Consider the following 22,826-nt stretch of genomic DNA (forward strand, 5'->3'; position numbering starts at 1 on the left):
CCACATGGCTCCCACGCCAGGGTACCACACCGGCACGAGCTGGGACAGCCAGCAGGGACAGGGCCAGCACTGCCAAAGCCACCACTGTCCCCATCGCACTCACTTCCTAATCCCAGCGGCATCGTCACGCTCTGGCTGCAGTGCCTTCTCCTGGAGCTGCCCCCTGAGGCTCTTCCACCGCTCCTCCTGCTGCTGCCGGAACGCCCCCAGCTCCCGGCGGTCCAGCTGTGGACGGGTGACACCCTCAGCCAGCTACCCCAGGATGGGACATGGCGGTCCCCGGGGGCACAGCCGGGAGGGGGGACCCTCGCAAGGATGCTGCCTTAGGCTGCCAGGCCCAAGGTGCCAGTTCTGCGTGGAGGGGACGAGCCCTCACCTTGCAGTCCATCTGTCTCTGCAGCTCTTGCTGGAACTGGTGCCAGCCCTTCTCCTGGCCCGTCACCCGGCTCGTCACCTCCTCCATCATCTCGTTCAGCCGCTCCACGCACGCCTCAAACTGGCTGCGACTGACTTTGTCAGCCAGGGCGGCTTTGTCTGCTTTCTAGCAACGGGGAAAGGCAGGAGAGTGGTGGGGACAGGATGGAGGGACAACAGGGAGGGAGAAGTGGCTACGTGGCCCTGTTCACCCCATCACCCCCATGGGGTTGGACCCACCAGCCGAAGGGACTCGGGGTCACAGAGGGACCTGGCAAGGGACCCGCAGCCAGGCTGGAAATCCTCCCTCCCCCTGGCTGGTTCTGCCAGCCGGCACCCAAGGGACAAGGGGTGTTTGTCACCCTGCCCGGGACACCCTTGGCTGGCACCAGGGCCCCTCGAGCCCGTACCTCATTGATTCCCAGCACCAGCAGCTCCTCCTTGTCTGCTTGCTTCTTCTTCAGCCTCCCCAGGGCCTGGGACAGAGCCTTCCAAGGCAGACAGCAGCCCGTGATGCCACGGCAGGGTCGGAGCTGCCCCCCGGCCAGCCGAGCACCCCCTGCCTCCCCACCCCATCAGAACCCTCCAGGAAAGGCATCGGGAAGCTGTGCAGGGCTGCGAGCAGGGTGGCAGGGGGACAGACCCCTTGGGGTCCCAGCCTGGGCTCTGCCTGCGGGTTACAGCCACCCACCTTGATGTCATTCTGCTCCTGCTGGCGATCCTGCTGGAGGTTTGCAAGGGCCGAGCTCAACTTCTCATAGTCCTTTTGGAGCTGCATGATGCTGGCCTGGAGGCACTTGAGCTGCTCGTCCTGCTGCAGGGACTAAGAGGACAAGGCAGTGCTGAGCAAGGGGGTGGCTGCCCCGCGGGGACAGACCCAGGGTATTTTGGCTGGTGGGCCCTCAGTGCAAACAGGACATTTGCTCCAAGGCTTTAATTCCCTTCTGTGCTGCTGACTCTCACAAGCCAATTAGGGGGGCAGCGAGGGGCTCCCCCACGTTACAGCAAAGCAGAAATGCCTGGGGGGTCCTGGCAGCTCAAGCCCCCTACACCGCATCTCCTTACCTGTCTCCTCCACTTTGGAGAACTCTCCACCTTGCTGCCCGCCTTCTGGGCCAGGGACTGCAGCTGCTCCTCGAGCTTCTCGCAGCGCTGGAGGAGCTTCCCCAGCAGCACCCTGGTGTCCGTGTTGCAGACGGGGCACCCTGCGTGCTCGTGTCCCCCGCTCTGCGCCGTCGCCCTCGGCTCGTCCGACTGCTGGCAGGGGAGGAGGAATCAGCTCTGAGCCGGGCTGGATGCCGCCCACAAGCCCAGGTGCCGTGGAGGCTCCATGGCCCCGTCCAGCCAGGGGACGTGGCCAGGACCCCGCCAGGACTCCCCCCGAGCCAGCGGGGGCTGGGAGCGCTGCCCCCGGGCCTCACCTCTGCCTGCAGCTGCTGCGCTGTCTCCATCACAAACTTATTCACATACTCGGCCGCGAACTGCTCCAGCTCAGCCTGGGTCGGCTCCTGCTGCTTCCCCAGCTCCTTCCGCTCTGCCTTGACCTTCTGTCCCTTGGGCCTGGCCAGCGAGACGGGGGCAGGGGCAGGCTTAGCCTTCGTGGGGGTGTCCCTCGGCCCCCAAACTGGGATGCTCCCAGACCCCAGGCTCCCTCGCAGCCCTGCGGGGTAGGAAACCCTCTCCCATCCTTTTACCGCGGCTGTTGGGTCATCTGGCCACTGCCGTCTGCTTTTCTGCCGGCTCCCGCCCCCCTCGTCTTTCTGGGAGCATCCTCCACCTTCCTGATCTGGGAACGGCAGTGGGGGCGGTGAGGGCACAGTCCCCTGTGTCATTCCGGCACGGGGACCCTTCGGCTGCCCCCTCCCTGCCCAAACTGGCGTCCCCGCAGCCCCTCAGGGACTGCTGCCGGCTCACCTTCTCCTCCTCCCCGTGGAGGGTCCTGGCCAGGTCTTGCAGGAAGGACACCTGGCTCTTGAGGTCGGACAGGATGCTGGTGATGCTCTGCCGGCCTAGAGGGACATGGTGCAAGGGGATGTGCTGTCAGTGAGGGGGTCTCTGAGCATAACGAGCCCCTGACCCAGGGTGACCCCACACCAAACAACCCCCGCCAGCCCCCCCGTGCTCTCACCTCCCTTCGGGAAGAGCCGGCGCACATTCTCAAGATCCGCACGTTCTGCTTTGGTAGATTTAAGCTGCTCCACTTGCTCCTTCAGACCAGTGCAGAGGTGGCCGAGCTGCCCAACCTGGGAGAGAACCTCCCGCATCTCCGACTCATAGCTGGAGGTGCTGGTGGAGCCCCGGGGCTTGGCCAGCTCCTGGGCAATCCCTGGGATGGTGGCTTGGGAGCTGGAGGACCCAGGCTGCACCCCAGGGGTGGTGGTGTGGGTCCCGGGTGATCCTGCCTGCATCCCCGAGGTGCTGGCCTGGGCATCAGGGGCCCCTGGTTGTGTCCCCAGGTGTGTGGTGGCCTGGGTGCCCGGGGATCCTGCCTGCATCCCCGAGGTGCTGGCCTGGGCATCAGGGGCCCCTGGTTGTGTCCCCAGATGGGTGGTGGCCTGGGTGCCCCGTGATCCTGGCTGCATCCCCGAGGTTCTGGCCTGGGTGCCCGGGGATCCTGGCTGTGTCCCCGGGGTGGTGGCACCATCATCAATAGACCTCCTGTGATCAGAGGGAGCGCCTGACAACTTCACAGGGGTCGCTGCTTCCCCCTGTGTCCCTGCTTGCATCCCCGGGGAGCCAAACCCTGCAGTCCCCTTGCTGGTCTCCATCCCAGGCTGTGTCCCACGTCGCTTCGGCCCCAGTGCTGAGCTCCTCCTGGCCTGGCTGTCCATGGCCACCTGGGTGGGCTCGGCGGGGGCAGACTGGCCCTCCTGGGAAGAAGAGGGAAAGAGCATCAGGTTTACTGGCAGCTGGGCAGCCGTGAGGACAGACCCCAGAACCCCCCGCCATGTCCCCAGTCCCTGTCCCCAAACCACCATCTCGCGGGGCCAAACTCGTGTTCAACATGAGAGCCCAAATGCAAAAGGATCACGGAGTCAGCCCGGCCATGGAACCAGAGGGATGGGACCCCCAGGGATGGGACCCCCAGCATCACTGCCCAGCACCCCAACCCACAGGCTGTGCCCCGAGGCAGGAGGGCTGGTGTCCCCGAGGGAGCGGGGGACGCAGCCGCCTCCTGTCCCTGCGCAGCCCGGCAGCGTCCTGGGGCTTCCCCTGGAGCTGGGCGAGGAGAGGGACACCCGTTCAGGTGTGGGAGCGGAGTTAAAGAGTATCCCCAAGTGAGCTGGGGCAGCAGAGAGAGGGACGCTGGGCAGGGCTGTGCCTGGGGGCCGTGGTGGAATTGCACGGGCAGAGCTTTATCTCCCCTCCTTCCCCTCCCATGGTTCTGTTTTGAGGGCTCTCTAGTTCAAAAGTGCCTTAGCAACTCCTGGGACACCCTTCCCACTCTTCCCTCCTGCTGCCCTTCACGCTGGTGACACCCATGGCCGTGGGGCAGGGGCACAGTGTGACAGGGCAGCAGGAGCGGGGAGGGACGAGGGCCCAGCTCCATCCCGGGGCACCAGGGGATGCTCACCAGGCCAAGCGTCTCCTGGATCTCCTGGATGTCCTCGGCCAGGCCGGAATGCGCCTCCTGCAGGGCATGCATGTCCTCTGCCAGGCCGACATGCGCCTCCTTCATCTCCTGGATGTCCTCTGCCAGGCCGGACTGCACCTCCTGCATGGCCTGCTGCATGGCCCGCATGTCCTGTTCCAGGCCGGAATGCGCCTCCTGCATGGCCTGCTGCATGGCCCGCATGTCCTGTTCCAGGCCGGAATGCGCCTCCTGCATGGCCTCCTTCATCTCCCGCATGTCCTCGGCCAGGCCGGACTGCGCCTCCTTAAACTTGTTGAGCTCCTCCCACAGGTCCTGGAGCGAAGCCCTTTTCTGGGAGAGCGGGTGGGGGGTGAGCCCAGGGGAGGGTCCCTGGGGACCTGGACCCCACTGTGCTCTGCTGCGGGAGCTCGGGCTTAACCCAGCCCTTGGGCTGAGGGCGGCACGACGGCAGCGCGGAGCCCGGAGGAGGGGGCGTCTCGTGGGGGAGCACCCAGGGACCAGCAAGAGCATCTACCTTGGAAAAGGCTCTCTCCTCTTCTTCTGTTGTTTTTGGCATGGCCTCCTTGGCCATGGAGGAGACCTCGGAGTTGCTCCCGGTCCCCTCCAGCATGTCCTTCTCATCCAGCTGCTCCTTTGGTTTCCAAAGGTGCTGCCCTGTGCCCAGGGCTCCATCCTCCTCATTCTCCTGGCCAGGCTGGTCCTTGCTGTCCTGGTCCGTTGCCAGGCCGGGGGTCGGGCTCTGCCCTGGCTCCAGGACAGACAGCTCCTGCTGGCCCAGCTGCCCGATGATGGCCTCGAGCAACTTGTGCAGTGCCACCAAGTCGACAACCCCCAAATGGGGTGTCCCGATGGCGGCTTTCAGCATCTCCAGCAGACCGAGTGTGGCCATCGCTGCTGCTCTGCCCGAAAACACTGAACTGGATGTGGGAAGACGGGAGCTTTTCTGTCCGGAGATGGTGTTGGAGGGATGGGCAGCCAGCAGCCTTTCTCCTCCTCCTTCTTGCCACAGAAAGTGATCCAGTCACCAAACCGATCCAAGTGCCAAAATCAATCCAAGTGATGAAAGTGATCCAGTCGCCAAACAGATCCAAGTTCCGAAAGTGATCAAACCACCGATAGCAGTTCAACCACCAGAAGTGGTTCAACCACCAAAAGCGATCCCACCACCAAAAGTGATGCAACCACCAACAGCGATCCCACCACCAAAAGTGATGCAACCACCAAGAGCGATCCCACCACCGAAAGCGATCCAACTGCCAAAATGAGTCCACCAACACAGTGATCCCACCACGGCAAGTGATCCCACCACGGCCAGTGACCAAATGGGCGAGGGGCACAGGTGACAGGGGACAATATAGTGTCTCTGTTGCCCGGCAACAGCCGCCCCAGCAGCCAGCGGGTGCCGCCCTGGTCCTTTGTGATGAATCATCCACGGGCTGGGAGATGCTGAGGGTCCCTCCTGCCTTTCCCACTTTACCACCTACAGTGCAGCTGGTGACACCTCAAATGTTGTGGCAGGTCACTGCAGCCCGTGCCCAGATTCAAAATACAATCGCACAGGTCATGGGGAATGAAATCTCATTTCACTGAATTAAATACCCTCAGTTTTAATTGCAGAGAGAATGGCTTTATCCGTGTTGTGCACTAAATCAAACTCTCCCGACGTTTCACCCTTTCCTTTCCCCATGGCACAGTTGGCCTCGGAGGCGATTCCCCTTGGTGGCAGATGTGCAGTGACTGGCTCACGAGTGCACCAGCACCTGGGAACCTGGGCTGAAAACAAGGTCAAGGTGCCTGGTTTAGGATGCCTTTCCCTGCGGTTCATCAAGCAGAAGGATGTCATTTGAGAGGGAGCTGTTCTGAAGGGATTTCTTCTGCCTCTCTTGACCGTTGGCACGAGCCAGCGGCTGCTGACCAGGAAATGTGCTCATCGCTTGCTCCGTCATGAACACCGTCCTGGCCTTTGCAGCTATAAAGACATAAACCAGAGTATGTTTCCTGTCACTGTGCAAGAAGGTGGTTCAAATGCAAAGGCTGATCTTGCCTGTAAGCGGCACAAACTGCTCTAGAGACAGCTCTTTGCTGGGGCTGGAGCTGCGAGAGAGGTTCTCCAGCTGGCACGGCTGCCCCCCTTTTGAAACACGGGCAATCTTTTGCTGGCATTCCCATCCCTCAGCCTGATGGCTCTGACATCTCCCCTGATGCTTCAGAAACGGTGCTGCTGGCTACACAGCCATTGCAGGATCCTTTTGCACTGAGAACTGAAGTTGCTCCATAGCTGAAAGGGAGACCCCAACACAGAAAGCAGGGCTGCCATGATTCCTCTGAGAGTGAACCCCACATCCCAAAGAAAGCCGGTCCTTAGAGATGGCCAAGTTTGGAGCAGCGCTGTCACACGTGAGCTGCGAGTCACACAAGGAAGAGTTCCAGAGGACGGAGCGTGTCCCCAGATGGTCTTTGCCAGCGCTGACTGAGGAAGAGGCGTCCTGTCCAGGGACCTCTGCACAGACATCTCCAGGCAGAGCAAGACACTGGGGGGCAACAGCCCCTCTCACACCCCAGTTTTGCACCCCAAGTGGCCGCACTGCAATGGGCAAGCCTTCATCCGGGCCAGAGATGCTGGATCCAGAAGCCATGGCTTGCTCCTGGGAGGGCCTTTTTGTGTCAGAACCTCCTGTGTTTCGCCACGCATTTTTCACTGTCAATGACTTTCATTTCTCTTCCCTCTACGCTCTCCTCCGTTATTGCCGTGGAGAGCAGATGCCAACAGTCTATTCCAGCCTTACGGGATCCTGCAGACTTCTCCTTTGCTGTCTGTGGCGCTGGTGATTGCCTTCTGCTGCCCCTGGTTCACGTTGAAGACTCATTCCTGGCAGACGTGGTTGGTGCTGCTGAGCAACACTCTTGGCTTTTTGCTAGTGCTCAGTAGGACACCTACAAGAAAGCAGGTGTCAAAAACCTCTCCATTCTTGTGTTCAATGGGGTTGTGAGGAATCATTTAACTTATCATTTTCATCCTGAGCTCCTGGGGTTTTTGGCAAGATTGGCCTCAAAAAGGGCCGGGTCTGTCCTGGGGGGAGGTGGGGAGGGCACTAAATTCAGTTCAGTGCGCAGAAAGCAGGGGCCGTACCGGGAACCGCGAGGGGCCGGCCAGCGCCTCGTGTCCCGGGGGCCCTGCCTGACTTTCTGTGCCCTAATGGGGTGCGAAGCGGAGCAGGGGACAGGGAGCCGGGTGAAGAGGGTCCTGTGGGACCCCAAAACTCTCCCCACCCATCGTGCTGGTCCTCATTGCATCACCCCGTCCCTGCCGCTCCCTGCACGGGGCAGCTGGCATCAGAGCAGCGTCCCCGTCCCCAAACCCGCTGCACCCCAGCACTTTGAGCACCCTGGATGTCCTTTGCAGCCCGAGCTGGCCCTGCCTGGGCTGGAGATCCTCCCCAGGCAGCCCCCACGTTCTGGGGGTGCCACCCAGACCCTGCAGCGCTGGGTACCCCCATACCCGCCAGAGCTGGGCTTCGAGCATCCCCTGGTGCGGGATGCAGCCAGATCTCCAGTGATGGGGAGGCTGGAACTCCAAAAACCATCCATGGCTGATCTGACACCCCGCAGATGTGCACCCCCAGCAACACGCCGGCCACGCCGCCCAACTTCCCCGACGCTCTGGCCACGTTCTCCAAGCTGCGAACCCCCGAGAGCTGCAGAGCAGCAACAGCCCCATCGCTCCATGGCCTGTGCCCCGGGAGCTTCAGCCCCTTCTGGGCCTCCTCGCCCCACAACCCCCAGCCCGCCTGGCTGCCCCCTCCTCACCCACCGCCCACGGCCTCCACCACCCCCTGCCCCCAGAAAGCCACGGCCACCATGGACGGCCAGAGACCAGACTGGACTGGCGGAGGTGGGGGGGTCAGGGGGTCCCGGGCCAGGGCGTTGGGAGCGGGGGCTCCCCTGAGAATCGCACTGGAAGAATTTTCTAGGTATTATTTCTAGGGTGGGGGGCACACACTGCTGGGGAGGGCACTGGCCCTTGAGAGCCTCTAGGTGGTCCTTTTTCTCCCCTCATATTTTAAAAAAATATATCTGATGTATATAAATCCAGAGAGAAGGAGCAGCAGCACAGGGGTGGGTGCTGGGTGGGGGGGTTTCTTAATGCCCCCTCCCACCAGCATCGCTGCAGCGGCGCGGGAGAGCAAAGGGGAGGCAAATAACAAAGAAATCAATGGCTGGAGGCAGCTGTCGGCACCCGGATCATGGCTATGGGGGCACCCTGGACTGCGGGCACACAGCCGCTGGGCCCCCTGCCTCTGCATGTCCCAGACCCCTGATGAAGCCCCCAACGCGCTCCCCTCCTCCACCTCCCAAAATCAGCCCGGCTTCTTGCACAGCAGCCCCGGGCCCCCTCACCCCGTCCTCCCTCCCTCGGCACCCCCGGGGCCCAGGGGGATTCTACAAGGTGATGTCCCCCCTGTCACTGCCACTGCCACTCACGGCCCTTCCCAGGGGAGGGGGGAGCTGGGGGGGTTTTTTAGTCTTCAAATCAATCTTGCTTATAAAAAGAAAACAAAAATACAACCAAGACAGGTTGAAGTTTTATTATTAAGGCAAAAATAAGAAAAATAATTTAAAGAAACCCCCACTTTTTGAACCCCAGCTGCCCCACGCTCCGTACACAGCACGGGGACTGATCCCCTCCCCAGCTCATGCGGTTCTGACTGGGCAGGCCGGGCTCCATTGATGGATCCTCTGCTGTGCACCAACCAACAACTGCTCAAGGGAAACCCCATTGTCCAGGGTTCCACCACCCACTGTCCTTCATGTGTATTTTAGCAGCCCAGTTTACGGCTCCATTCCCCAGAGGCTGGTGCACGGCAGGGGACGTGATCCACCCCCGCGGTGCCGCGCTCTGGCCCACGTGTCTGAGCCTGTTTCAGAAATGAGTCGCACCGTGAGACTCAGCTCTTTCTGGGTGCTGTGTCAGCACAGCCTTGCTGTCCACGGCCCAGGACAGTGCTCCGGGCAGCGGCATCGGGCACCGGGCATCTTTCCAGCCATCCGGTGGTTGCTTCCACCATCGTCAGCACATCGTGTTTACCTTGGCAGGTTTGCGGGAGTGTGATCCAGTCACTCTGCCAGGCCTGCCCAGATTTGTATCGAAACCACCACCCTCCATCCCACAGCAGCTTTAACCGTTTATCTTAATTGCAGCACAACAGTGTCCGTAGTGCCCACCCTCGATCTCAAGCCCGTGTATGTGTTTTGGCTCTGATGACCTGAGCCACCAGGGCTCACCGGGCTACCAACAGCTGCTACTTCGCATCCACCTCAGCCACTTTCATTTTAGCAGCCGCATCCCCCTGCTGGTTGTTTTCATGTTCCTCAGTGGCCACATTTTTTGGCCCATGAGCACCTGCATGATGGACTTTTCCAAGCAGGCTCTCTAGCCCGGCAGCCAGAGAGGCTGTTGCAAAAAGATGGACCCAATTTGAAATTATTATACCTCTGCAACCAGAAACCGCCCATTAACGCACCTCTTAGCACTTCAAAAGGGCACGACATAATTCAGAGTGATGAGGGTTAGACACCTCTCCCAGCGCACAAACAGCCCCCGGCCTCGGTCATTGGCAAGACAGCGACCCTGCAACACAAGGCGTTTTGCAGTCTGCAATTCAGCAAGACGGAACCCGTAACTGCGGTGCAGTGCAGATTTCGAGGGCGCTTTGGCGTTGATCTGTCCATGCCAAAGAACATTCATCGTCGCTACCGAGAATTTGAGGCACAGGCTGTATCTAAGGGGAAGAGCACAGTGCAACCACGCACTTGAGAAGAAAATGTGAGACGAGCTCAAGAGTTTTCCGCAGAACACGCAGCAGTCCCGGCGTCTCGCCAGCCCAGAACTCGGTGATCCCTCATTTGACTGTCCAGTGTGTATTAAGGCGACGTTCAATCGTGAGGCCACACGGGTTGAACTCAGACCGGCCGTTCGTGCAGGTGACAAAGCGTGCAGAATTTAGGGATGCGATGTTACAGAACGGGGAGGACGCAGCTTCTGCCGCGTTTGATTTTTAGTGGTGAAGCGACGTTTCGTCCAAGTGGTCGTGTTGCCTGTCACAACGTGCACATACGACGCTCGGAGAATCCACACGGAGCTGCAGAGCACAAGCATAATTCTTCAGAAGTGAACATCTTGTGCTGTTTCCCAAAGAAAGGTTTATGGCCTTTTTCAGACAAAAACACGGTTACGGGGCAAAGGTATCTGGAAATGCTGCAGAACTGGCTCTTTCCACAACTTAACGAAGATTCCGATTCATTCCTTTTTTGCCGGGAGGGAGCACCGCCACACTGGCGCCTGCAGGTCCGACGTTCTCTAAATCCTCACCCTTGGACAGGTCGCACGGACTCCCGGACTTGGCGCTACGCTCCTGGCTCCCGAGATCCCCCGACGTCACACCCCGTGACTTGTTCTTGTAGGGGACGTCAAAGACAGTCTTTTCGTGCCACCATCAGCGACTCACCCAGATGACCTCAAGAACAGAACCACGGCAGCGGGGACCTCAGCCCAAGACGACACTTGGAGAGGGATTAGGGAGTTCAACTTGGGAATTCAACTAGCGCCTCCGTGTTGTCCGTATGGCAGGTGAAGGGAACATAGAGCATTTATGAAGATGTTACTAAAACTTGCTAATTCCTTAAACCCTGGCAATTTTTGTGTAACTGTAGTGTATTGTCATTGTGAACTCCACTGCATTGAAACTGGGGCCATCTTTTTGAAACGCCCGCTAAATACACCATCAGCTCAAGCCTGACTACGCAGACCAGTGCTACACAACCCAACAAAGCGATGACTTCAGAGCATCTTCTGTAGGTGATGAACCGCACATCAACACTAACAAAAGCATCCACCCCGAAGGAGGCATCACGGAACACGTTTCCCAGAGTAAGTAACTCAAGGTTTGCATCAGCATCTTTCAAGCCGATGTAACAAGTGCCATTTGCTTTCACGCTGCTAGATGGCCCCCAAAGCACAGAAATCTGACATGATCTAAACCCTTTGGAGCTGCTCCATCCTGCAGCATCGCGGGAGGTGCTGTTCATCTCGGCAACTTGTGATCTTGGGGAGTTTTTGACGCCTTGAGGAGCTGAAGCGAGTGGAGAGAAGGGAACGGAGCTGGTGAGGGGCTGGAGCACAAGTGTGATGGGAGCGTCTGAGAGACCTGAGGGTTCAGCTGGAGAACAGGAGCTGAGGGGAGACCTTCTGATCTCTGAACTGCCTGAAAGGGGCTTGGAGCCAGGGGGGTCGGGCTCTGCTCCCCAGGAACAAGCGCCAGGAGCAGAGGAAACGGCCTCAAGTTGCGCCAGGGGAGGTTGAGGTTGGATCTGGGGAACAATTTCTTCCCCAAAGGGCTGTGGGGCATTGGAACAGGCTGCCCAGGGCAGTGGTGGAGTCACCAGCCCTGGAGGGTTGGACAGACGGACATGAGGTTCTCAGGACATGGGGTAGGGGTGGACTTGGTGGTGTGAGGTTTGTGGTTGGACTCAATGATCTCGAGGGTCTTTTCCAACCAGAATACCCATGTGATTATGTGATTCCGGGTGTGTTTAAGGCTGACTTGGAGCCTGGTTTCGAGGGGCTTGGAGAGGTCCCAGCAGCAGGGAGCCAGCCGGGGGGCGGCAGAGGGACGCAGGTTGAACAGCAAGTCGGGAAGTCCTGTCCCTGCAGGTCGGAGTGTGGACGCGACCAAGGATCTTCGGTCCCCGCCTGGGGGCTGACATGGGAGGAGTCTGCGGAGAGACCGTCTTGAGCAAGGGAAGGCCCGGCTCTGGCGATGGTGAGTGTGACGGGTGCTCAGGCCGGCCTGGGAAATGCCCGGTGCTGCTCTGGCACTGGCTGGGAGGCAGGAGCCATCCCGAGGGCTGGGGGCTTCTGCCCAGCTGGCAGGCAGGGGGGCTGAGCTCCCTGGGGTCACTGAAGGGGTCACATCTCGCTGCTCCCCGGGCTTTCAGCTGCCATTTCCCAAGCAGCGCAGGTGGGACGAGGGCGTCGCTGGTGCTGCTGGGGTTCTTGGGGAAACCTGCCTCTGGCTTGAGTGTGCTGACAAAGTCCAGCTCAGACTCGCTTGGTTTTCCAATGAGGGAATTTGTCTTTCTCCACAGGCTACGCAAGCCAAGAGAGGTTTAAGTGGTAAGTGCTCTGGCCTGGTCTCCTTTCACTGTGCGTAGGTGCTCTGGTCTGCTGGGAATGCCTGGGGCGGAGGAGGGGGACACTGGGATGAGGTGGCAGCCCTGGCTACCGCAATGGTCACCATCCTTGTGTGGAAGGTGCAGCTCAGGGCATCGTGTCATTCCTGACCCAAAGATACTCACCTGCCTCTCCAATCAAAGGGATTTGCTTCTTGTGGCTGCGGGTTTTCCCAAATCCGGGGGAGAATATATGCGTTTATTTCAGTTCTTCCCCTCCCCTGCTCCCTAACTGCTGGTTTGGAGGCCTCTTGCTGCCCCTGACACTGAAGCAGTGCATTTGGGCTTGCCCAGGGGCTCTGAGCTACTGCAAGGTGGGAATTCCCAGGTGAGATGCTCCTTGTGGCCAGCAGCTGCCTGAAGGGAAAGCAGCTGGCTTGCTCGAGAAAGAAATGCTGTTTCTCCCTCAGCGAAGCCGGTTTCACATCCCCAAAATACAGGACACGTCCTGGCCCTGGCAGCTCTCTCTAGAAGACATGGCAGGCATGACATTGCTGATGCTTCTTGGAAAGTAAGATGTGCGGTTCAAGCCACCTGGATGATAAAGGAAGATCAATACTAACATGACCATCTGGACGGTCAAAGACATAATACTAACATAATAATATATAAAGGGCCTTGGACAGATTACTTATAAGTATGTTTCTTGTAACTGTAAAAAGTTATAGCCCAGACTCATGAGAATGGTATCTTGGGCCAGATAACCACCCCCAAGTGCATGGGATGTGTGAATGTCCTTGGGCCGGGTCTGTGAATGAGTGGAAAAACAAGTCAGACAAACATCGCATGAGTTCAGTGTGTTCTTAATAACAATTAGTGGAAAAACACCTTTTGTAAACATCTTAGTCCAGGCCCGTACCTGTAAATCCTATAAATTGTCAATGGTGAATAAAGAAGGCAGCCTAGGCCTAGGTCAGCTCTCTGCTAGGCCAGGCTCTGCGCTCCTTCCTGAACAAGATCTCTGCCTCTGCGTGAATTTCTGTCAGCGTCCTGGTGTGTGTCGTTCCTAATCGCCGCATCCTCCTCCCTCAGCCCTCCCAGCAGCCAAGCCTTGGTCCCCACCAGGGTGGCCCCAGAGCCGCTGTGTACCAGGGCAGCCACCAAACACCCAGGAGGGTATTTAGAATCATAGAAAAGACCCTCTAGATCATCGAGTCCAACCATAACCCACCCCGGCACTGCCCCATGTCCTGAGAACCTCATGTCCGTCTGTCCAGCCCTGCAGGGACGGTGACTCCAGCGCTGCCCTGGGCAGCCTGTTCCAATGCCCAACAGCCCCTCCTGAACCAGGACGGGCACATGTGTGCCCAGCTCCAGCCAGGCACTTCAGAGCCATTTACTCATGCTCGTGGCCCCCACGGGACACCCCGTCCCCGTGGACACAAGCACACGGGTGACACTTGGGTGGCACCCCCCAAAAGGGGACAGGACCACGATGAAGGGCTGGGGGAGGCTGAGTCAAACTGCAGATGCTGGGGGGACACAGAGTCCCGTCCCTGGAGCCAGGCGGGCATCTCGGGCATTGCCACGGCACCGCCAGTGGTGTCACACCACAGCCCATGGCAGCTGGTGACACCGCGCATCAAACAAGCTGCTCGCTGCCCGGCTCTCCCTGAGAGCCCAGGGGATCCACACACCCCCAGGGAAAGGCGGGCAGGGCTGAGAACAACTCAGCTCAGGGCACGGACGCTGCAGACCCTGCCCAAGGAGCTCTAGGAGCCACAGGGCTGCCCCCGCCCCAGGGTTTGGGGACGGGCACCGCAGCTGAGCTCTCCCATGGGGACAGAGCCCAGGCGAGGTGGGGTACGGGCAGGGGCTGCCGCGGGGTCCCCGCCCCCGCCCCTCAGCCACAGCCACCGTGCCCCACGCCGGGGACAGGGAGCACAAAGATGGTCCCAGGAGCCCTGTGCCCCAGGGGGGCATCACCCCCAAAACGGGGACAGCACTGCCCAGCACAACCACCCCCAGCACAAACCCATCCGCTGCAACAGGCGATGCCCTGCACGCAGATGGACGGAGGGAGACTTCATTACCGGGTTTGCCAGCAGCAAAGCTGCCCAGCGCTGTAATTACAGCTGAGCTGGAGGTGGGGAAGCACGGGGGTGGATCTCCTCCCAGCCAAGCAACCCCAAGAACTGGGGTGCCCACCGGAACTGGGGCTCACCCGGACAGACCAGCTCCTGCCGACACCCCCGCGCTCTCCCAGCACCCAACCACCCTACCCAGCCCCGCAGCACCCAGATCCCAACTGCCTCCCCCCTCCCACACGGGCCAAACCACATCACCCGCATCCCCATTCCATACCAGTATGGGGGACAACTCCAGCCTGGCCCCTCCCAGCACATCTCGGCTTCCCCAGGCCCAGGCCCAGCGTGGACATCCCCCCCAAAGCCAGGGGGTGCGGCCACCCTGGCAGGGCCACCCACCTCCTCGGGGACGCGAGGGTGCTGGGCGGGGGACGCAGCACCCAGGTCCTCGTGCATGCGGTCCAGCAGCCAGAGCAGGAACTCGAGCGCGTCGTGCTGCGCGTTGCCCCTGAACTGCGCGCTGTGCTTGGAGACGATGTTCTGCAAGAGACGGGCAGGGAGGGCGCTGAGCCCGGCGCTAACGAACGGCAAGTTCACCAGCACCCGTCACAAAAACCCGTCCCTGCTTCCTGCCTCCGCAGGGACACTGCGGCCACCCTGGGGACAGCTGAGCACACACAGCCAGAATGGCAGCTCTGTGGCCCATCACTGTGGTGTCCCAGCTTTCAGCTGCTGGGACAAGGCCAGGAGGGGACAGCTTGCCACGGGCAAGGGGACACGGCACATCCCAACAAAGCCAGACAAGTCCAGCCCGCGGGGACCCAGCAATGTCACCTGCCCTGCACGCCCTGACGGCCTGAGCTGGGCCGGGGGAGGCCATTCCCAGCGCCGGGTGCCCCAGCGGGCAGCAGCTCTGCCCCAGCCCCTGCCTGCCCTGCCACCCCGGCACCAGCAGCCAGCCCGGTGCCTCCCCGTGCCTCAGTTTCCCCAGCCAGGCGATGCCGGCGCTGCCAGCCCAGCCACCCAAGGCCCTGCAAGAGACAAGGGCTGTTCATACAGCCAAGCAAAAGTGTGGCCCGTGGGCAGGGGAGCTGCCAGCCCTGCCTGCCCTGCCTGCACAGGCAGGAGGAAAGCCCCTGAGCAAACCTCCTGCATCCCAAAGCCGGGGATGCTCAGCCCAGCAGAGCTGGCACCCTGCGCTCTCCAACTGAAGCGGAGCAGCTGAGACCGGGGAGTGGACCAGACACGTCCCTGATGGAGCCACGTGCCAAGGGTTCCCACCAGCCCCCCAAGGGCAGTGCTGGGCGCTGCCTGCCCTGCCAAGCTCTGCCCCTCCACCCAAAGCCCTGCCAGCTCCCCCTCCCCGAGGCTGCCCCTCCTTGTCCCCTCTCCGCCTTCCCCCCAGCCCCTCAGGGGGTCCCCAGCTGCTGACAGGGTTCCCCAGAGCATTCTGCCCCCATCTCCCCCATGGAGCTCCCCAAAAGGCAGAGCTTGGGCTCCCCAAGGACCTGTCTCCAAGCCTGGGCTGGCAGCAGCTGCTCAGAGCCAGCAGAGAAAGCACAAACCAGCACGTCAGGGCAGGGGCCAGAGCTCCAGCGCCACCGGGACCCCAGAGCCAAGACCCCTGTGGCCACCCCCTCGCCTGTCCCAGCCCCGCTCCCCCGGCAGCAGGGGGAGCAAGGCCACCCCATGGCCTCCAAACAACATGAGCCACAGACTCGCTTCTGGTTTTTAAAATCTTGTTTAGACAGATTAAATAAAATTAAAATAAGGTGGCAGTTCATGGCAGATGCAGAAAACCACCTGAAGGGAGGAAATTCAAAGCAAAGGCTGCAAGTTTGGGGTGTTTTTTTCTGTTTGGTCGGGTTTGTTTGCCTCTCTGTGCCTAAGGAACCTGCGTGTTTGGGAGCAGAGGGCATGGAAATCCTGTGCCCAGTGCTGCAAGGGCTGGTTACTCTGCTACAGGGAAATTAAAGGCAATGAGCTCCCCCCGCAGCACCAGAAACCCTGACCAGGGCAGGTCCAGCCCCTCAGCAGCTCCTCCGAGCGCTTCGCAAAGTTTAATGGCAGCAGCAGTTTAGTTGCAGCAGCAAGTCCCTGGGGAAATGTCACCCACAGGCGTGTGTCCCTGAGCACAGGGGCTGCCACGCCAGGATCAAAGTGCTGTCCTGTCCTGTCCTTGTCCCTAAAATGGGTGCAGGTCTGCAGCACACTGGCCTGTGCCCCGCAGGGATGTGACATGCACTCAGCCACAGGGCCTGAGGCCACTGCGTTGGGAGATGCAGGTGGGTGCCAGAGCTGGGGGATGCTGGGAGCAGGAGATGCTGGTGGGTCCTGTGAGCTGGGGTGCCAGTGGGTGCTGTGGGGCAGGGGCTTCGAGTAGGATGCGCAGGGCAGTGGGTGCTGATGGCAGGGGATGCCGGTGGGTGCTGGGACAGGTGATCCGGGCAGGATGCACAGGGCGGAGGGGGCCGGTGGGCGCGGGAGGTGCCGGTGGGCGCACGGGGGTGCCGGTGGGCGCACGGGGGTGCCGGTGGGTGCACGGGGGTGCCGGTGGGTGCGTGGGGCCGGGGATGCCGGTGGGCGCGGGAGGTGCCGGTGGGCGCGGGAGGTGCCGGTGGGCGCGGGAGGTGCCGGTGGGCGCGGGAGGTGCCGGTGGGCGCGGGAGGTGCCGGTGGGCGCGGGAGGTGCCGGTGGGCGCGCGGGGGTCCCGCCGTGCCGGGCCGTACCTTGAACTCCGCGGAGAGCTGCGGGGTGTAGTCGCGGGTCCAGAGCGCGCGGACCAGCGCCGCCAGCCGGTGCGTGACCTCGGCGCGGGCCCCGCGGGCGCGGTACCGGCCCAGCGCCAGGAACTCGGCCAGCGGCGCCGTGTTGCTCAGGCACTGCACCACCGCGTTCATGAAGCAGGTGTTCCCATGGTTCCGCAGCCCCTGCGCGCGCATGGCCCCGGGCGGGCGCTGGGCACCCCCCGCCGCCGGTGCCGGTGCCGCTGCGGGGGCCGGAGGGGCCGGCCGGGCGGTTTTGTGCGCGCCCGGCTCCTCCCCCGGCCGGGCTGGGGCTGCGAGCGGGGAGAGGGACGGGAGGAGGAGGACGAGGAGGAGGAGGGAGCGGGAGCTGCTGCTGCCGCTGGCGGCGGGCGGCACCGGCTGCCCCCGTGTCCCCAGCATCACCGCGGGTACCCCAGCCCCCTGTCCCCAGCATCACCGCAGGGTGTCACAGCACCGCTGTGGGGTGCCCTGATCCTGCCACCTCGGGGTGCTCTTAGCTGGGACAGTGGCACAGTGGCCACCTCTGCACCCACCACACTGAGGTTTTGAGACCTAACGAAGCTCCCTCCACAAAAAGCCACAAAACACGGGTGGCCACCCCAGCGCTGGCAGAGCCCGGAGGCTTTGGCTGCCTCCTGCCCACCCCACACCAGCTGGCGCCATGTGTGGGTGCTCGTTTGGGGTCCGGCAGAGCTTGGCTGGGGAGGGACAGTGTCACCTTCCCCCCGCCGCAGGGATCAGCCCCTGAGCCTTCCCTGTGTGGCCAGGGGGGACACAGGATGGCTGAGGCCACTGGGTCAGCTCCTCCTCCCCACCTGCAGCGCCGTCAGCAGAGGAAACCCACCCTGGTTCTGATGAGTAGTTTTCAACCGGATCAGTCCCGTGGTCCAGCTGGATCCGTCCCACAGCACCACGCACGTGGCACCGGCTGTTTCTGCAGCAACTCGCCCTGGACGGCAACCCGGTGGCAACGTGTGGCTCTTCACACAGCTCTGAGAGACTCGCAGCCCCAGCCAAGTCCAGCCATGTGAGGCTGGGACCCACCTGTCTGTGCCAACAACCTGGAGATGAACCCGGCCCGGGTTGCTTTGACAGCTCCCAGCACTGCTGAGATAACAGCCCCAGCGCTGCCCTGTGCCCAGGAGCCTGGGCACATCTCGGGCAGAGCTGTCCTTAACCAGGGCCAAGGGGCTGGAAGGGATGGAGTGGGAAGGAGGTCCCTGTGCCAGGCACGGGTGCCACTGAGTGTCACCTCGCTGCAGGGCAGGGGGTGCTGCAGAGGCCCCATTGCGGCGTGTGGCTCTTCTCTCCCCGGGGAGCTGCAGAGGCTGCTGATGTTGGGGGCGCTCCCAGGGATCTGAGCTTGGCTGTGGGTGCTGCGGACTCTCCTCCATCCCTGCAGGTCTTGGCAGCATCCGGCAGCATCTGCCTTTCCCCCCGGCAGGGACAGCTGTGCCAGGCAGGCTCTGCACCGCCTTCCCTGCCCCACAGACACCCTGGGCACGGGGATGTGCTGCAAGCCTGGCCCTGGATGCAGCTGGAGGTGATGTGGGTTCAGAAGAGATGGGGCAAAATGATGGAGGAAGGGCCAGGTGGTGCTGCTGGATGTCACAATCCCTCCTCCCATGGGGCAGGGTGTTGGTGGCAGGGACACAGTGACCTCCCCGGGGATGCCAGGCTGGTGGCCGCCAGCAGAACCTGAGCGGGGCTTAGTGCTGGATGGAGTGGCACCAGAAATCCAAAGCAGCTTGACAATGAAAGCAGGAAAAGCCTAAAGAAAAAGCGAGGGGAGCCGGACAGTGAAAGATGCAGGAGCCAGACTGAGAGTCAGATCAGAAACCGGCATCTGTTGGCAGGAGATGGGTAGAAAGCAAGTCCTGATGAACACATGAAAGGGAAACAGTCTAAAATGTGACAGTGAAACAGGCACGTCCCAAAACTCCAAACCTGCCTGAATTAGGAAGTGTTAGATAATGACAGTGGCTCTGCCGGGTCCCCAGCAACGTGCCACAAAGTGCAGCAGGTCAACAGCACCGAGCGCCTCTGAACGCCCTGCCACGCTGACACGGGGAATAAAACCAGCTCCCATCCGCCAAGGACCTAAAGCCCTGCTCGGGTTCTTCTTGAGCAGCATCTTTCCAAGCGCCGGGGCGCAGGCAGCGATACCTTCTGACAGGTACCCCAGTTCATTCCAATCCAAAGCGTTTGCAGGTTGCAGCGGGCGCCAGGAATGCTCGCTGTGCTGATCTGCCTTTCAACAACATCGTATGTGCGACCTTCCCTCTTCAAACCGTTCTGAACGCGATGCCTTCCTACCCAGGCTGAATCAAACACCCATCGGCGCTGCAGCTTGCTGCAGACTGGGGAGCAAATTTGGGGTGGGGAAAATGAAAACGTCCAATGCAAGCAGGGGGGAAAATGCTTGCTCGCTATTCTGGAAAATTCCGTGTTGTTATGGCACGAACTGTCCCGGTGCCTTGGGCACCAGACAGCTGGGATGGATATTAAAGACACGGGGAGTTTTGGTTTGATCAGGGAGGTGACAGGACGGTGTTGGAAACGTCTCCTCTGCCTGGGCAAGAGTCTCTGCCCCAGGGAGGCACTTGGGAATCAGGATAAACTCAAGAAAAAGCCTGAGCAGATCTGAGCTGAGCTGTTCCAGGCCTGGCAGAAATCCATTGTCATGCTGCCAATCACAACAATAATAAAAACAAAGGGAAAACGTGGTCCCCACTGTCTGGGCTTTGCCATCGGACAATGTTTTCTGTATTGGAGCCGCTCCCGGCCCTTGGCACGGGCTGGAACACCCGTGCGGCCGAGGGGAAATGTGCTTTCAGACACCCGGCCCAGTGCCGCGGGTTGTACCGGGGCTGAGCTGGGAGAACCGGTGGGGCTGGGAGACTGGGCACGGTCCAGCTCTGCCTGCGCGCTGCCTGTGCGCTGCCTGTGCTGCCTGTGTGCTGCCTGTGCGCTGCCTGTGCTCTGCCTGTGCTCTGCCTGTGCTCTGCCTGTGCGCTGCCTGTGCGCTGCCTGTGCGCTGCCTGTGCGCTGCCCGTGCGCTGCCTGTGCGCTGGCTGTGCTCTGCCTGTGCGCTGGCTGTGCTCTGCCTGTGCGCTGCCTGTGCTCTGCCTGTGCGCTGCCTGTGCTCTGCCTGTGCGCTGGCTGTGCTCTGCCTGTGCGCTGCCTGTGCTCTGCCTGTGCGCTGCCTGTGCGCTGCCTGTGCTCTGCCTGTGCACTGCCTGTACGCTGCCTGTGCTCTGCCTGTGTGCTGCCTGTGCGCTGCCTGTGCGCTGCCTGTGCTCTGCCTGTGCTCTGCCTGTGTGCTGCCTGTGCTCTGCCTGTGCGCTGCCTGTGCTCTGCCTGTGCTCTGCCTGTGCGCTGCCCGTGCGCTGCCTGTGCTCTGCCTGTGTGCTGCCCGTGCTCTGCCTGTGCTCTGCCTGTGCGCTGCCTGTGCTCTGCCTGTGCTCTGCCTGTGCTCTGCCTGTGCGCTGCCTGTGCACTGCCTGTGCTCTGCCTGTGCACTGCCTGTACGCTGCCTGTGCTCTGCCCGTGTGCTGCCTGTGCTCTGCCTGTGCACTGCCTGTGCTCTGCCTGTGTGCTGCCTGTGTGCTGCCTGTGCTCTGCCTGCACCACGGCCTGCATCGCTGCCTGCACCGCTGTCTGCACCGGCTGGATCGGGCAGCGACGTTGTCTCCAGGGCTCTCCAGACTCATGCAACAAGTGCTCTCTGGGTGCAAGATCGAAGCCTGCGGTGATTTTTAGGAGACTGGTCAATGCCCAAGGAAATCTGTAATGCTGGTCTGCTGGCAAAACACGGCTGAGAATGTGACCGCATCGTTATTGGGGGTGATTATACAATCGCCAGCAACCCCCCACCCACCGGTGACCTCTGATTTTATGGCTCAAGGCAGAAGGAGAAAGCTTCCCCCTGCAGAAGACGCCTCCTTATTCACCCTCTGCAACTACAATTAAATTATAGATGGCAAGCTAAGTTATTCAGCGCCCCCATTAAAGATGCAGGGCCTGCCTGCTCTCGGAGTGTGTTGGAGGAGGAACAGCGTCGAGAAGGCAAACGCTGCTTTCCTGAGGATCCCGCATTGTGCTGGTGAACAGCGGTGAACATGCTCCGTCAGTTCAGAACACGAGGGCCGGCAGAAAACCCTGAGCTGCGGGAACTGCTGCACTTTGTTTGCAGCAATTTTGCTCTGGTTTTAATGCGTATGTCTGGTCCCTGGCTGCCTCGCTGAGCAGGTATCTCCGGGCTATTTTCGCCCATTATCCCCTGTGAATGAAGCAGACGTGATCTCTGCAGCAGGCACTGAAACTGGGGCTGGGAAGGGAGAGCCCGATGCAGCAGCGGCGAGCGGGGTTGGTGCTGTGCAAACCGCCCGGGGCTCCGCCGGGCGTCACGGCCGGACGGGGGAGCGCAGGGGGAACAGCCTCACACCGTGGGTGTCTCCAGGGTCAACAACACCAGCTCGCGGAGCTACACGTGCTCCCCTCCATGTTTGCTCAGGCAGGAACCTCGTTGTTTCGTGGGGCACTGGGAAGGCAGCGGCTGAGCGCTGGGGCAGGACCCCTCTGCTCATCGTGTCCCTGCAGCTCACGCCCCAGGGATGGGGCACCCAGCGCCGTGCAAGGGGGGTTCTGTGAGGGAGGATGGGGAGCTGCTTTGGGTCTGGCTTTAAATGGGGCTCCCGGGGAAGGTACGTCCAGGTGGCCGAGGAGGCTGTAGCTGCTTGAGGTTAGAATCATGGAATTGTTTTGGTTGGAAAAGACCCTCAAGATCATCGGAGGGCCCTTCCCAGCTCCCCCAGTGCCCCCCTGCCATGAGCAGGGACATCTTCACCAGCTCAGGGTGCTCAGAGCCCCGTCCAGCCTGGCCTGGGATGTCTCCAGGGATGGTTCAGCCACCACCTCTCTGGCCAACCTGGGCCAGGCTCTCACCACCCTCAGGGCAACAATTCCTTCCTCATGTCTGTTCCAATGCCCCACAGCCCTTTGGGGAAGAAATTGTTCCCCAGATCCAACCTCAACCTCCCGTGGGGCAACTTGAGGCCGTTTCCTCTGCTCCTGGCGCTTGTTCCTGGGGAGCAGAGCCCGACCCCCCCTGGCTCCAAGCTCCTTTCAGGCAGTTCAGAGATCAGAAGGTCTCCCCTCAGCTCCTGTTCTCAGCTGAACCCCCCAGGTCCCTCAGCCGCTCCCATCACACTTGTGCTCCAGCCCCTCACCAGCTCCGTTCCCTGCTCTCCACTCGCTCCAGCACCTCAAGGCCTTTCTTGGCGTGAGGGGCCCAAATTGTCCCCAGGATTCGCGGTTTGGCCTCCCCAGTGGGCCGGTCACTGCCCTGGGCCTGCTGGCCACACCAGTGCTGGTACCAGCCAGGATGCTGGTGGACTCTTGGCCACCTGGACACACAATTCAGCCTGTGCCCATGAAATTTGGGCTGGTTTTGATAAAGTGATGGGCTGGTTTTGATAAAGTGATGCCGCTTCCTACTGAAAAGAGAGATGGGCAGGACGGGCCATCTCCACAGGCTCTGCTCCCCGTTTTCAGAGCTGCCAGGTGACAGAGCTGGGGCCCGAGCCCCTGCCTGCCTGTCACAAACCCTGGGGCTCAGCAGCCTTTGCTCTCACCGTGCCAGCTCCTCCGGGCTGTGAAGAACCAGCCGGTGCAGGAGGAGCACACGGGGCTTTGGTCCTTACAGCCCAGAGCAGCCACACTGAAACACCACGTGCGATCCCCCATGGTACGCGGATTCTCCTTCTGCCTGTAATGACAGGTCCGGCGGGA

The 22,826-nt window shown here is 61.2% G+C and overlaps 1 protein-coding gene across 1 annotated transcript; it reads right to left on the reverse strand.

Moving 5' to 3' along the window:
• Window positions 1–10,290: 10,290 nt before the first annotated feature.
• On the reverse strand, window positions 10,291–17,207 carry LOC309446724 (ubiquitin carboxyl-terminal hydrolase 43-like; the record flags this gene model as incomplete). Its single annotated transcript, XM_082066717.1, has 3 exons — window positions 10,291–10,488; window positions 14,665–14,805; window positions 16,995–17,207. 3 exons carry the CDS (start codon window positions 17,205–17,207, stop codon window positions 10,291–10,293), a joined length of 552 nt encoding a protein of 183 aa, XP_081922843.1.
• Between the last annotated feature and the right edge of the window lie 5,619 nt (window positions 17,208–22,826).

This window comes from Streptopelia decaocto (assembly GCF_964273445.1).
Source record: "Streptopelia decaocto genome assembly, chromosome: 16".
In the NCBI taxonomy this organism is placed as follows: Eukaryota; Metazoa; Chordata; class Aves; order Columbiformes; family Columbidae; genus Streptopelia; species Streptopelia decaocto.